General features: G+C 46.8%; 1 protein-coding gene across 3 annotated transcripts in view; it reads right to left on the bottom strand.

Moving 5' to 3' along the window:
- LOC119437611 (probable medium-chain specific acyl-CoA dehydrogenase, mitochondrial) overlaps positions 1–16,525 on the bottom strand; it is a 241,958-nt gene that overhangs the window by 112,930 nt on the left and 112,503 nt on the right. For all 3 annotated transcript variants that reach the window (XM_037704610.2, XM_049660744.1, XM_037704609.2), the window contains exons 6-7: positions 11,010–11,090; positions 9,367–9,497 (exon numbers count right to left, since the gene is read on the bottom strand). In XM_037704610.2, coding sequence (XP_037560538.1) covers positions 9,367–9,497; positions 11,010–11,090 — 212 coding nt within the window. The remainder of the gene's footprint in view (positions 1–9,366; positions 9,498–11,009; positions 11,091–16,525) is intronic.

Below are 16,525 nucleotides of genomic sequence, written 5' to 3'. Positions count from 1 at the left end.
CGTGCGGCGACAGAGTTTACCGTGTGCCTGCCTTTCTTTATGTTGACAACGTAGTGCGATGACCTGATGCGCTGCAATGTGCTGAACTTCTGTAACTATGCTTTCAAAAAAAAAAAAAAAAAGAGAGAGAGAGGGAGAGAGAGAGAGGACGTGTTTTGTTCCCCCTTTGTAGGGGCAGTTACAAGTCATCTACAGAAAAGGTGTCATTGTTCCGCACTCCATCCGACCCTGTGCGCTTGAAGAAATGGGCTGGGAGCATCAAGAGAGTGAGGGCTTAGTGAAACGCTTAGTGAAAGTGCTTAGTGAAACCTGTCTAGTGTGCTCTCGCCACTTCGACGAGCGATTCGTTCAAAGAACGTTCAAGCACGTAATCAATGGCCAGACTGTTGAGCTCGACCGCGAACGTCCGACGCTTTCTGAAGACGCCATCCCTACAATTTTTCCGGACGCACCATCTTATTTCACGAAGCAACTTCCGAAAAGAGAGCAGAAAGAAACCTGGACAACAGCGATACCCCACCAGCGAATAACGACCCAGCTGAAGCCGTCGAAACACTCGCCTGCACTGTTCTTTACAAAAGCAAAGAACATGGAACCAAACATACAAAAAGAAAAGCAGAAGCTCTTGAAAGTGAGGCGAAGCCAGTAGAACGACACTGTCTCGCGAAAATGCTTTTGCTTTTGTACATATATATTCCTTCGTGGTACAATAAAAAAAAAAAAAAAAAATTCTAACATATACATTTTCAAAGGGCTCATCATACAGTGTTTTTGTAGGCCATAGTGTGCAATTTTGTAAAGCTGCATACATGCAATAAAGTATGTGCACGAGACGAACAGATTGCATTCAATTTCCTCTCCTCACATTTGTGGGCTGTTCGGTGCCGCTTCTCCCGTAAGACTCCGTTTTATTGCGGCTGCTTGAGTAGCTTTCATCACTCTGATTAAAACGGCAGCACAGCAGGGACGAAGAAGACAAGATACACATCACAAGCGCACCGTCTTGTTTCTGTATCTCTTAATCTCAGTTGGCTGCCGTATGAGGTATGGGCCCACTCGCCCAAACCAAAGATTTATTTCATCATTCGTCGCGGTAAGCATGCTCGCTAATTTTGGAAGGTTGTCGAGACCTCAGATTATTGCATGCCTGTTTTCTGAACGAGCATTCCCTTGTGAAGAGTAGCGACGTGCGGAAAGCACCGGTCACTTGGGAGTGCCTGCTGGCAGCTGCAGAGCGCGCCGGAGCTCGCAAGCGCAACCCGCCAGCGAGCGCCAGCGCCATCTGTCGGAGCATAGCAGAGTATTTCACCTCGGCTCGTGCCTTCACGACACTAGCAGAACCCTTCTAGCCTCTATAGACACGTTGTGCTGTGAGTGTGGAGAAGAAGAGGAAACGGCTGAACACCTCATACTTTTCTGTAAAGGGCTTAACCCTACAGTGCAAGGCAACGGGGCTGATTTTTTCAAAGCATTGGGTTTTAGGGACAGTGAAGGCAAAATAGACTTTAAGCGGGTAGAAATAACCAAACAGAGGTTATCTGATTGGTGGATAAAATCAAGGCAGGGGTGAAATTTCACCCACCACAAAGTACAAAATATGTTAATAGTCATGGCTAGGTGGCGTATGCCACCGCCCGGTTTAAAGGGTTCAGCCTCATCCATCCATCCATCCATCCATTTTTTTTTTCTTTGCACGAGTTGTCTCGGGAGTGGCCGGGAGTGAGTTTAAAAAGCAGCACGAGTATACTCGGGAGTAGCAGCGGGTGCGCGTGGGTGGTTTCAAAGAGTTATCTCAGTAGTGGCAGTTAAAAGGTTAATAAAAGTGTGTTCGCTGAAGTTTGCGTGATGTCCAGTGATACTGCTCCGCATAATGCATGTGTTATGTGGAGCAGTATCACTCGACGCCACAGGAACCTTTGCTAGCGAATTTGTCACCAAGTTTAGCCTTTTTTCTTACGTTTTTGGGCTCGCTTTGGAGGATACGATTTTTGTATGATGCGTTTTATTTTCTGGTTCCCGCGAAAATTGTATCAACAAGGTTCCACTGTATCCCTGGCGTCTGCACCAGCTGCCGCATTCATAACGGTCACGTTAATTCGCTCGCACTTTTGACACCATGTTCAGGGCGTTCTTTATTGCTGTCTGCCTGTTAAATATATTGTCATGCTACTGTGTAACTCGCTCGGCGAGCTTCGTCTGCCCTCGGAGAAATTGTCACGCTGCATGGCGCAGTAACGAAGAAGGATGTGTACCCTCTGCCACGTATAGATGACGCCATTGATTGTTTACATTCTGCCTCGTACTTCTCCTCTGTCAATCTGTGCTCAGGCTACTGGTAAATACGGATGCACCCGCCAGACAAGGAGAAGACTGCCTCCGTAACGCCGGACGGACTCTTCGAGTTTAACGTAATGCCTTTCGGTTTGTGTAATGCTCCGGCAACATTCGAGCGATTCATGGACACCCTTCTGCGGGGACTTCGATGGGAAATCTGTATGCGTTACCTGGACGACGTGTCATTTACGGCAAGACATTTCAGGAGCAGAACCAACGACTCGAAGTTGTGCTTGACTGCATACAGCGGGCTGGACTGATACTAAACTCCAAAAAGTGCCACTTTGGCGAACGTCAAACGCTTGTTTTGGGTTTCCTCGTCGACAAAGAAGGCATCCGTCCAGACCTCCAGAAGCTTGCGGCCGTTTGTGGCTTCAACCAGCCGAAGACGGTGAAAGACCTCCACAGCTTCCTGGGACTACGTTCATACTTTCGCCGTTTCATTAAGGACTTTGCACGCCTAGCTCATCCGCTCACGTCACTCCTTCACAAGGACTCACCGTTTTGATAGACTACTGAATGTGAGTCTGCATTCCGTCAACTAAAATTTCTGCGCACCTCAGCTCCAATTTTGCAACACTTTGACCCAGAGGCCCCAACTGAGCTTCACACCAATGCTAGTGGTCTGGGTGTTGGAGCTGTACTCGTACAGATACATAGCGGACGCCAACAAGTCATCGCCTACGCAAGCCGTACTCTTACCAAAGCTGAGCGGAATTACACCGTAACAGAAATGGAGTGCCTCGCGGTAGTCTTCGCCACCTACAAGTTTCGACCATACTTGTACGGCCGCCACTTCACGATAGTGACAGACCACCATTCTCTTTGCTGGTTGGTTGGACTACGCGATCCATCTAGCCAATTAGCTCGGCGGTCATTACAGCTTCAAGAATACGACTTTTCGATCACTTACAAGAGTGGTCGCTGTCACACCGATGCTGACTGTTTATCTCGCCTTCCGTCAGCAAGCACGCGAGATACGGATGATGACTTAGATGAATACCTCCTTGCCATCTCCGCCGAGTTCCCTCATGCCACCGCCTTCAAGCGTGAGCAACAGTATGACCCTTCTATTAGAGCTATTCTTGACGCCGTTCGGTCACCTGCAAGCGGCTCACCTTTCATTATTTTTGAGGATTTATTGTATAAGAAGAATTATTCTGCTGAAGGCGCTCCACTTCTGCTCGTGGTTCCCCAGATACTTCACGCCATGCACGATGACATCCCGTCAGGCCACCTTGGCTTTGCTCGGACACTTCACCGACTGCGCCAGCGTTTCTATTGGCCCAAGCTCTGGAAGACGGTAAAGCAGTACGTTTTCAGCTGTGCCATTTGCCAACGCCATAAGCAGCCAACGATGCCTCCTGCGGGTGCCTTGCAGCCAGTTAAACCGCCGACCGTGCCATTTGAAAAGTTGGTGTCGACTTGCTAGGTCCCTTCCCCAAGTCTACTTCCGGTCGTCGCTGGATTATTGTGTGTGTGGACTATTTGACCCGGTACACTGAGACGGCGGCGCTCGCTTCGGCTACAGCAGCAGATGTTTCATCGTTCCTGCTGTACTCCGTCATTCTCCGCCATGGTGCTCCAGGCGTTGTGATTAGTGATCATGGACGGCAGTTTACGGCAGACGTTGTTGAAGAACTGCTACGTCTTTGTGGATTTGATTACCGGCATTCGACCCCTTACGACCCGCAAACTAACGAACTCACTGAGCGCACAAATCGTACGCTGACCAACATGCTTGCCATGTGTCTCCACCGATCACAAAAACTGGGATTCAATCTTACTATTTGTTACGTACACTTACAATACTGCCAAGCACGAAGTCACCGGCATGCACCTTTCTTTCTTCTCTATGCTCGCAACCCCCAAAGCTTTATCGACACCATCCTTCCCTGGTCCCCACATGATGACTACTCATTAGCCCCGACTTTATGCCATGCCGAAGAAGTGCGTCGACTGGCCCGCCTCAGGACTCTCTCCTCTCAAGATCGTGCCAAGACTTGTTATGACGCTCGACATGTGCTCATCACATATGCTCCTGGGGACTTTGTTTGGCTTTGGACACCTGTGCGGAAAAAGGGGCTTTGCACGAAGTTTCTGTCTCGATACACTGGCCCATACGTCATACTGAAACGACTGAATGACGTGACCTACGTCATCGCGAGAGTGACTTCGCACAACCGGCGGTCACGTAACACGCAAGTCGTGCACGTCGCCCGACTCAAACTGCACCACTATCGGGCTATGTAACTCGCTCAGAGAACTTCGTCTGCCCCCGGAGAAATTGTCACGCTGCTGTGTAACTCGCTCGGCGAGCTTCGTCTGCCCCCGGAGAAATTGTCACGCTGCATGGCGCAGCCGAAGAAAGAGGAAGTAGAAGTATGCGCGAGGAGCTGGCCGCTGCCTGTTGGGCTTGGATGGCCGTCCTGTCCCTTGTGCTACGCTAACCATCCATCATTCTTGTAAATAAATCCATCCCATCCGTTACAATACTGTGGGCATTTATTGTGCACTTGTTCATCATCTATCATCATCATGCCCTTCATCGCGCGTGTGGGCGCATCATCAACGTGGCCTGTGCCGAAGGCTGTTTATGCCGGTTGTGGACGCCGTGTTGTCTCTCGGGCTCAATAAAGGTACTGTGACGTCACAATGTACTTGTTGCAAGGTGCCATCTCGTAGCTGCAAACTCAAGCCCAAGGCGGTGACCATCATGCTGTATTTATGTCCACTGATAAATCTATTTCCCAAGTAAAAAAATTGCACTTTAGAATTCATTTTGATATGGTCCCAATACAACAAAGAAAATGTTAAAGAAACTCTCGAGATGATGCCAGAAGCCTAGCATCTTCAAAGAAAAGCGCTGACGATGACAGGGTGTCTCTCATTGCATTATTCAAAACATTCAGCTTTAACTAAACCAGACAGTGAGGCATGCAAAAGAATGGTATTTTCATTCCACACTGCCAAACTTGATGCAGACTGCGCTGAAAAAGTTTTGGGGCTTTGTGAGGGAGGTAAAAAAGGAAAGTTTTTGGAGGCCGCTTGAAGGTTCCTGTGACATCTGGCCTTGATAGTCATCGAGAGCAAAGCTTTGGCTACCTTTGAGTGGCCTCCAAAAACTTTCCTTCGTTATGCAGATGACTGTTTCTGCGGGATCCACAGCTCAGGAGTGCAATCGTTGCTAGACCACCTGAACTCTATTGAACGAATTCACTGTTAAAGAAGAAAGAAACTGCCTTCCTCGACGTCCTTGTACAACACTCTTCTGGCGGCTGCTCTACAACCGTGCATAGGTTGCCCACACATTCCGGCAAGTACCTAACTTTGCCTCCATGCATCCCATGGGCCACAAACACTCTGTGGCGGCTTCCTTGTTCAAGCGTATGTTCTGTCTTTGCTCAGACGAATCCGCGCAGAGGCGGGAATCTAAAAAAGTAAAACCTCATCCCACAAGTAACGGCTACCCTCGCCAACAACTACATCAGCAGAAATGCCGTTCCACAGAGCCTCCCGGAACCAAACCGACTCATCGTATGAAAATTTCCCCCATTCCCTATGCTTCCAGCCTAAGCAAAACGCAAGAATGTTTAAGAATTATGATGTACAAGTCACACATGTGCCCTCATACAAATTAAGAAGCCAACTGGTCCGCGTGAAAGACCCATTGGAATCTGAACGCCACCCTGGAGTGATATATAGGATAACTTGTCAAGACTGCCACGCTTCGTACATCGAAGAAACAGGCAACTTCAAACAGCGTATCAAGCAGCAACAAAATGACGTAGCTAAGGGACACACCACCGCCAACGCGCTAGCTGAACACGGGTCACAACAATGATTGGAATTCTGCAACTGTCATCGAAGTGGAAAAACTGCCTTTTTTAGAAATCATTAATGCAGTCGACGCCACTTAATTGGACATCTACCGGCTATATACACCAGATCGTTGTGCCATCTACTACGTATATAACGCACGGCCCAACTGGTCTCGCCTTTATGTGAACAAGAGACCCGTAGGGGTCTCGAAAAGTCATAAAAACCGTTTATTTATTCATTTTTTATTCAAGCCTTGGCAAGTGTTTGTTTGCTGTCAACAAGAAAATGCATATCCCCCGCCAGACAGTGTTCCGTCGAACCCTGTCCTACGGCACTGCGTCCGAGTTTGTAACTGAAGGTAATCAATACCTAGGCATTTAAGACAAAGAGCTGGGCTAGTTGCAATTTAGACAAAGACATGACCCAGAATGCAAGAAAAATGAAAAGAGGAGCCGAGACAAAACACAGGCTCCACCTGACACTCAGCTTATTACTCACTCATCCAACCGAAATTGGAATATTCATTGTATAGTATGAGACACAAAAACTAACACTGGCGCGTTGGAAATGATACAGCGCAAAGTGGTAAGACTCATTTCTTTTTTTCCAAATACCACTGAACCGATTGACTCCCTAAGTAGTTTAATGCAGACACACAACATTCAAATATTGCAGTTACAAAGAAAAATTCACCTACAGAAATGTTTGTTTCTTGATGAAAATTAATTGTTTTTCTCTTAGTCCACACCCTTATTTAAAACCACTTTTAGCACACCGAACAAGGCATCGACACGCTGAATCTTAAATACCTAATCTCACCAGAACTAACCTATTCTTTTTTTTCCACATACAGCAACCGAAGAACAACTTACCTACAACACATCTATGTAGCGTTGATGATACTGACCAAATATGTGGCTAAATTCGTTGTAGGTTTCTAATACACACCTTATAAAATTGTTGCGTGTGAGTCAGCGCCCGTCCTGTCGTCTTCTTTCTTGCGCATGTGTTTTTTGCAATGTTCTTAAGATGAATTATACCTTCTTGTGGAGTTGTGTCAATGTTAAAACCTACTGTCCTATAGGTTTTACATTTATGTATCTTTACTTTTCATTTTTGTATGCAACTTGGGCCCCTTGGGCTCTTATTGGTCCTGCAGTATGTATATAAATAAACAAATAAATACAGTCCAACCTCGCTATAATGCATTGGACACGAAAATAGCTTCTTTATATCTTATACTCGTTACAAGCATACAAACAGATATCGGTGAAAAAAAAAAGGCGATCAGGTCTAGGCGAAAGAAATGCAAGCAGGGTGCCTCGGACAGGCCAGCAAAAAATCTCCTGTGGATTCTGTTGACCCCTAAACTTGTTGCTGTGCTGATACAAGGCACGAGAACAACATGCTATGCACCACTGCAAATAAGGAACTGGACCATCCCGTGGGATCCGCACATTGGCTTGCCAACTGCGGTCCAATGAAGCCAAGACTTTCCGGACACGGAGGGCACCGGACGTGGACACGCTTACTTCAGGCATTTTCCCCACAACATGTGCTGTCTAATGACAATTGGAGAGCACACGTTGAGAAGCATACTAGGCGCAACCTCCAAGAGTGCATCATACTATCTCGAATGCCACGCCTAGCTGGGTCCGGTCTGCATGACGTGCTGCTGCAGTAGAGAGATAAGTGCGATGATAAGCCGCTATTTGCCCACGACTAGCGCTGCTCTGCGGAGCGGTGTCAAGGATCGGCGCATACACTTCTCTCTATCACTGGTCTGGCCTCTGAAACCGGCACAATCTTGGAGGCCATGAGCCAGCCAAGCCAAGGTTCGCTGGTCTCCCTCGTTCGCATAGCAGGAGCCACGTGAGAACGACCTGGATAGTCGGTGCGACACGTGCTGCTCAGACCAGAACAGACTTAGTTTGCATGCCCCCAGCAGTTGTGCAAATAATGAAGTGATATCTGCTCCCCATTCAACTTTGTTATAGTGAGGTTCACGTGTCATCATCATCATCAGCCTATTTTTATGCCCACTGCAGGACAAATGCCTCTCCCAGCGATCTCTAATTATCGAGGTCTTGTAGTAGCTGATGGCAAGTTGTGCCTAAAATTTTCAATTTCATAACCTCACCTAATTTTCTGTCGTCCTCGACAGCGCTTCCATTTCCTTGGCACCCATTCTGTAGCTCTAATTACTGGCGCATTGCTCTAATGGTCCACTGGTTCTGCCCACGAATCTGCCCTGCACATTACATGTCCTGCCCAGCTCAATTTTTTTCTGTTCATGTCAACTAGAACATTGGCTATCCCCATTTGCTTTCTGGTCCACACCGCTCTCTTCCTGTCTCTTTAACATTACGCATCAAACTTTTTGTTTCATTGCCCTCTGCACGGTCCTTTACTTGTTCTCGAGCTTCTTTGTTAACCTCCAAGTTCCTGCCCCATATGGTAGCACCGGTAGAATGCAGTGATTGTAAACCTTTCTTTTTAATGACAGTGGTAAGCTCCCATTCAGGATTTGGCAATGCCTGAACCCAATTTCATTCTTGTGTAAATTTCCTTCTCACGATCAGGGTCCCCTGTCAGTAATTGGCCTAGATAACCATACTCGTTTACAGACTCTAAAGGCTGACTGGCAATCCTGAATTCTTGTTCCCTTGCCAGGCTATTGAACATTATCTTTGTCCTTCTGCTATTGTAACGATGTAGTCATCATCCCCACTCTTACACTTTCTCGGTTAAGGTCCTCCATCATTGTTGTAATTCATCCCCATTGTTGCTGAACAAGACAATGTCATCTGCAAACTGATGGTTGTTAAGATATTCGCTGTTGATTAGCCTTCCTAGTCTAAGAGCTTGAATACTTTTAAGCATGCAGTGAATAGCATGGGAGAGATTGTGTCTCCTTGCCCGACCCCTCTCTTGATAGGTAACTTTCTACTTTTCTTGTGGAGAACCAAGGTAGCTGTGAAATCCTTGTAGATATTTGCCAAGATATTCACGTATGCCTCCTGTACTCCTTGATTACGCAATGCCTCCATGACTGCTGGTATGCCTTTTCGTAATCTATGAAAGCCATATGGAGAGGTACAGTGCAGATTTCTCACATGGCTATGATCCATCGTAGAATACCCTTCCTGAAGCCTCTCCTGGTTCGAGTGTAAGTAATCACAATTAAAATGCCTTTAGTTGCCCACTTACCAGTTGGCAACACCCCCATTTGTGATCCACATCTTCTGCCCATTGATGACCCACTTGTCGCCCTTTCTCTCAGCCCGTGTCTTAATGCTGGCCACATCAGAACCTGCACTGGGCTCAGTCACGCAGTACGCCTGGAAACAAGCACAACCACACATTTTACTACAACAAAGCAACAGCGGCCCAAATTAAGTGCGGTCATTGAGGACGGGTAAGATTTGTTTCGTAATCTTATGGAACCAAACATAAAATGAGAATGCTTTTTCGTGTTTCACCTGCACGACACGTGAACAGTGCACTCACTGAGGACAACGACATGCTCTTTTGGCACAAACGTTGGTGGTCCCAAAGCTGTCATATTTAACTGTGTTCCGCAGCCCAAATCTGTGACACAGTCCTACAACATTACTGGACTCACTCAGATCCACTTGTGTTCCTGAGCAGGGTGTACTGGACTCACTCGCACAGATTCACAAGCTGGTCCGAGTCTAAAGCCAACTCGGAAGTTCGCAACCTATGAGGTTGTACCCACTCACATTCATACCCTCGGGCGCTCACACTCATCGACAGTAACTGCCTCACCATCATTCGCTGAAACGATTTCTCCTTGTGACATAAATGCCAATGTGCCCATGAGTGGGTATGCCAACTTACGACTCACTGAAGACGCAGGTGTAAAGAGCATTCAATACAAGCCAGCTGGAAAGTTGTAGACCTTAGCTAAAGCTCACAAAGAGAGGCTTACATTGCAAAATTTGATTTGTTGGGCACGAGCTCGCATTGAGCCTCATCGCTGCTTCCAATGGGCACCGCTCTTGGATTCCATGCCATACAGGAAAACTTAAAGGGGCTCTGAACCACATTTTATCCAAGTGGAGGAATACATCTGAAGGGAAAATAGGCTATTTCAGAAATACTTTGCCTCAAAAAGTACTTCAATGCGCTGAGCAGAAGCAAAGTTATTGGCAATCAAACACGGCCTCCGGTGTGCTCCCCTTCCTTCCTCTTTGTGAGCTTTAGCTAAGGTCTACAACTTTCCAGCTGGCTTGTATTGAATGCTCTTTAGACCTGCGTCTTCAGTGAGTCAAAAGTTGGCATACCCACTCATGGGCACATTGGCATTTATGTCACAAGGAGAAATCGTTTGAGAGAATGATGGTGAGGCAGTTACTGTCGATGAGTGTGAGCGCCCGTGGGTATGAATGTGAGTGGGTGCAACCTCATAGGTTGCGAACTTCCGAGTTGGCTTTAGACTCGGACCAGCTTGTGAATCTGTGCGAGTGAGTCCAGTACACCCTGCTCAGGAACCCAAGTGGATCTGAGTGAGTCCAGTAATGTTGTAGGACTGTGCCACCGGGAACATCAGTAGCAAACACCTACAACGGCTTCTAAACCTTGCCGAACACTGCTGCCCACTGAAAGACAGCTTTGCAAGATGTCAGCCTTGTGGCTGTTCCTATGCTGCGGATGTCACAACAGGCTGTCTAACCAAAATCATCCTTGAGAAGGAGTGTGTGTGCCAGTCTTTAAAATTAATTTGGGGGAGGAATGAGACAACTCTCAGTTGTGGCGTTTTGATGCACACGATCAGAGAGAAAGACAAAATTTTGCTCCGATGTACACACATAGAAAAGGGTGGTACTCACTGCAAGCAGCGGTTCCTCCATGAGGCGACCAAGGTACTTTTTCTTCTGCTCTTCACTGCCAGCAATGATGACTGGCGTTTGCTGAATAAATGCAAGAAAGAAAAGCATCACCTTCCCTGAAAGATCTCATGCGTATCTTTACGAGAGACACTGCTACACTAATCTAGAGACACATTTCATGTCATCCACCGCACAGCCCGATAATTTATAAACAAACTGGACAAAGATTTCACACCCCAGATGATCACACCTCTCCATACATTTTCTCCTACCTCTGCCAATCTTGCAAAGAATCATGTCCTTCATTATAGCTCCCAGAGCGATTTCACCTGTAGCACTTTTGACACAGTGGAACCAGAGAGTTCTTTGCAGCTATTTGTCTGCCAGTAAAATTAAAACTACAGATAATAAATGCAACACATGCCTGTGCACCAGCGAGCTAAGGTCATGAGGCAAGCGACCAATCAAGCGCCATTAGCTCACATTGTGGTGGTTAGACGGAGCCATTTGCCATGGATTGCCAGTGCTGCAGTATCCTACCCTTAACAGGAACCTTCTGTTTTTTATACATGGTAGCGGAGAATTCCTTTTTCTTTACATTCGCTCAACCAGTTTTAAAAAGACCTACTGCATTCAATAGAAAAGGTTAACATTTACCGACTGCTAAGTGGCCATTTTTTTTATTTAGGCCATCAACTCCCAACAAAAGCCAGAAATTGGAAAGCATTAAAAATGAAGCATTAAGTTTATAACTCTGCAACAAAAGCTATATCAATTGTGAAAATTATAGCCATTTCGACATCAAGAGCAGATATTAATGCACCACTCTGAAATATATCCCTAATTTGCAAGCCCACTTATACGTTTTAACAATATATCAGAATGAGCACTGTGAACTTTTCTGGATAGCAAGGTGGGCGAGTTGGTCAGAATTCATCGTACGGTGAATGTGTCTGTGTGTTCTATGTTAAAATAAACTGCTTATGTACTACAATGTTCCCAGAAACAGCAATGAAATCTGGCTACCGGGTGTCTGCACTGTGGAGATGGGTTTGCGCGAGGCTCACCCTATGAGCGAAGGTCCGGAAAGGGCATGACACTCCTCCACTTTGCAAGATGCAAAAGTGCTACGGCAGGGTTTGTCGACTCCCCGACATGGCATAGAGAAGGCTCCGGAGTCAGATCGCCAACAAACAAGATACAGCACAGTGCAGCAGTCACGGCGCTTACGGGAAAAGGCTCACCACAAGACCAATCGCAAAAACAAGAAGTCACGGGAACTAGAAGAACAACAAGAACAACTCGTCTTGAGCCAGTGACAGGGGTGGGATTGCCCAAAGTCACTTTGGAGCAAGTAAAATTGCGTTTTGGAGCAGTTTGAAGCAGACAAAATTGCATTTTGGAGCTATTTGGAGCAGATATAAATTTCATTTTGGTGCAGATCTGAATTTGGTGGAAGGCCTATCTGCATTTTGGTGGAATAATGGAATATGGTGTCGCACTTCTAAACCACAACGAAACACACACTAAACCAACGCGAAGCACGTAGTAGAAGCACGCTTTGTAGCTATGGAAGAGTGGGTCGAGCGGCAGCACGATGCATGCTTTCCTGTAAAGCCGAAAACATCGGTGGCACTACGATCGAACTCCCGTGCCGATGCTCAGGACGATAGTAGAAAATGTTCTCGAATTATGGGTTCCAATCGACGCGGCGACATAATTTCTGGGTCACCATATGTCACCGCAGACCTAGGGAGCTGCCATCAACCTGGGGCTGGTATAACGCAAAACTATTATCTGTTTTCATTGCGATAGCAATTATATGGACACTCCAGGCGCATTTGTGCCGTTGCTGTGATGTTCCGTATAAAGTCCACGGACAATAACATTGTCACCGCGTGCTGTATGCTGCATGTGCGAGTGAAAGCGTGAGAGGGTGAGCCGACGTGGGTGCAAGAGAGGAAAGCAGGGAGGAAGCGTGCCGTCTTTCGTTGCGTGCAAGGCACCGGGGGGAGGGGCACTCTACTCCGGCGGTGGCTGCGTATGGCTAGACTGTACTAGAATGGAGGAGTGGGTCAAGCAGACGCCTTGGCAAGCGCGGAGGGTGAAGCAAAAAACGTTGAAATTGTGGCGGCGCTGCTGTCGCCTTATTCTGAATCTCCGGCCAATAAAAGTTTGCTCCGGCTGTTTCGGCAGCGCTCATTGGCTGAGTAGCTATCGTCTGCTCGACGCACAGTCGTTGTTGCGTCGTTTGCATTCTTTCCGCCGCTCTTTTTCCATTTTATTTACAATAGATCGGTGAGGAATAATATCAGTGTTGCCGCCACCGAGTATCCACTGCTCATTCAGGAGAAAGTGACGGTGGCGCCACCAACTTTTCAATAAAAACAAAGCCTCAGCCTGCGTTGGACCCACTTCCCCAATCTAGTACATTCTACTATGGCACGGGCCCCATCTTGAAAGTGATCTGCGATGGGGACAGAGCGCAAGCGTTGATAGCTGTGTGTGTGCAGTGTTTTCGCCACTTAGTTCGCATTGAAGCGAGAGGCAGCAGGAAGGTCAATTCGCTCGCTGCCGCGCTTGCACACTCCAGTGTTTTGACAGCGAGTTCCAGTGATCATCGAGTGAGATGTGTTCTGGTTTCCTTGTGCGTGTGACACCATGCTTTTGAATTTAGTGAGTTAGCGAATGTTTACAAGCTTATATGGCCAATAAACCTACTATCCTTGCTTCGTATAGCTGTCTACTAGTCCACCATCGCAATCGATGCTTCTCCTTTTGGGCGAAACTTGGACTTCATATTCCAAATCCACCATTAACCCTTCATGTTATGTCAAAATGACTCGGGCCTCGCCGATACGGGCACAAAAACAGACTGGAATAGTTTTACGTTATACCTGCCCTGGGGACAGACATGTCCGCTCGCTGAACCCGCTGCAGCGCTTGCCTCCCTAATATCTAGTTTGCTTGCAGCGCCCTCGGCCTACATTCCATTGTTATGTACCTAGGGTGCGCCGCGTCGCTCGGCTCACTCAACTGTATTCTAGAACACTCTAAATACAGCCGTCCTGGCCATTCCGACAGCAGCGACGACAGCCGGGAGTGACCGCACGCACGCACTTGCGGAAGTGCCAAAAAGTCGTGTTATAAGCATGAAAATTACAAGAAACTGTGTGGGAGGCACCATCCCGTGGTGTACGAAATGTGAACGACTGCACTCCTTTTTGAAGAACAAATCCGCTCGCTGTTCGCGGCCACTGCTGAAGCCCACATGCCGAACCGTTCTGGCACAGCGTGGCGCAATTTTGGTCAACTTTCTGTGTTTGGCGCAGTTTAGCACAGGAATTTGCGTTTGTATCAAAATGGTGCAATTGGCGCAATAGCCCCACCACCCCAGGTGTGAGCATCTGCTGTGGCAGCGATGAAGCGCTCAGCAAAAGAAAGTTGCTGCCTGTGCTCTCTCTTTCCAGCCTCCAAGGGGGCGAGATGCCAGGGTTGTGCATCCCTTTCAGCGCATCATCATTATAGCCAAAAGCGCGGCATGGGAACAGTGTAGTAGGTGGTGGTTAATGTTACCAGTATACAACTCAAGTTCACACTGCTGTGGCTGCTTAGTGTTACATCCGAGTATTGTTAAAACGCTGAAAGTGGGTTTGACTGCACTTGTTTCTGTCCAATTAAAATGTTTCAACGTTTGTCCCCTCTGTTTTGCAACCCAGTATAACAATTATCGGTTATAGCAATGGCATTTCAATATTGGTATAAGTGACTTGTGCATGTGTCCCACAAGCAGTAAACTCATCTGCCCTAGACAAAATACAGAATTGTGACGCTCTTTTTGGTGCAGAGTTGCTGCACCGTAAGTGTGTATTTTTATGGCACTTACTGACTTTGGTCAATCTTTGCAACCATTTTTGAGGTCCTGTATCAAAATTCAGCTTCCAACAGTCAATAGGATTCAGCTCTTTCAAATGCAGCAAATTTTGTGCACTACCTATATGAATTCTTAATCAAATTGGGGGCCGTCTGAAGAAGGCATTTCCATGTTTCACATGTGTTTGAATAGAAAAATTGCAGCTGGTCCCTAGCTGACGTGCTTCAAGATGCTGGTGAACCTGAACACATCTCCTTGCACAGCAGGCATGGGCACAGAATGCACCCTGTATAAGATGAGCAAAGTACATTCACTTTACCACTGTAGTAAGTGCATCAAAGGACAGCAGGTAGACCAGATTCAAGAGCCATGACTTAAAAATAATGCAATCATATGCACCTTTCTTTCAAACAATAAAATTTATGAGAACGCTTTGCTTGAGCCTGTCCTTAATCTGAGACACGACAAAATTGTTCTGGGAACCCTTCAACGTTTGCCGGATACTGCAATGCAGGCAACTTGAATCAATTTAACTTGAATTATTTCAAGTTTTCCTTCCTTTTAACCACGTCCCCAAAGAAGGCTATGCATTTTTTTTATTGGGCAGAAGTTCCTTGTTCGCAGATGGAAATGGTGGCTATCAAATAATTCACACTAAGGCAGATTTGGGGCTGTTTGACTATAAGCACTCACCAAGTGTTGACCAACCACGAAAAACAATTACAAACTGCAACAAGTGCAGCCTCAGCAAGAGCACCAGCCAATCACAATAGCGCTTTCTTCAGTCACTGGTAAAGCACTGTTGTACAACTCTTGAAAAGCCAGCCAGAAAGCCCACATTGTGCCAGCTTTTGCACACACCACGGCCGGTGTAACGTAAAACTATTCCAATCTCTTCTTATTCAAAATCCGCCCTCCGTGGTAGGTCGATATGCTTCGGGCTCTGCCCATATGGGCTCGGCTCGAACCATTCTGACCTATCACCAAAGGCTAATGGCACATTTGGAATAAAAACAGATTGGAATAGTTTTACGTTATACCGGCCCCCATCCTTAAGTGGGCAATGATAACCTGCCCGCCAGCAGTACATGTGTTTCAACTGCTACAAATTGTAGTGACAGACTGCACAGCATGCTACTAATGAAAACTGAAGCTTTAGCATCAGCAATATTTAGAAATCACACCAAGTCTAGTGCTCTGCTTTGTTGCAGCGAAATCTCGATGATGGAAGTCTCATGGGTTAATGCAGGAATTAGTCCACTGAAGCAGCCCATGCAAATTTATTTGCAGGTGCCTTGTTTATGGACCCTGTGTGGCCCTTTACAAGTGCTTCAAGCCTGCAAACACTGCTACCAGTTGCCACCCAGTGGGCAAGGAACCAGCTTTAGCACCACAATGACTCTCTGCCCAAGGTCCCAATCAAAGAGCGTGCGCAGCAATGGTCCAAGCCATTCAAAAATCCAGCCTTGCTATTAGTATGCACAAAGCTCTTCTTGTATTAAACACCTTCTACTAGAGTTAGCCATGTGACAGTTGTGTTGCTCACCAAACCACAGCCCAAACAAGCTCAGCGAAAAATTGATACTGCAAAGTCTTTACAGAACCTAGAACTTTCCCTGTCAGTATGGATTTCACAGCTTGA

Source organism: Dermacentor silvarum, chromosome 1, assembly GCF_013339745.2.
Source record: "Dermacentor silvarum isolate Dsil-2018 chromosome 1, BIME_Dsil_1.4, whole genome shotgun sequence".
NCBI classification, from domain to species: Eukaryota; Metazoa; Arthropoda; class Arachnida; order Ixodida; family Ixodidae; genus Dermacentor; species Dermacentor silvarum.
This window is presented reverse-complemented; position numbering and strand designations above follow the sequence as displayed.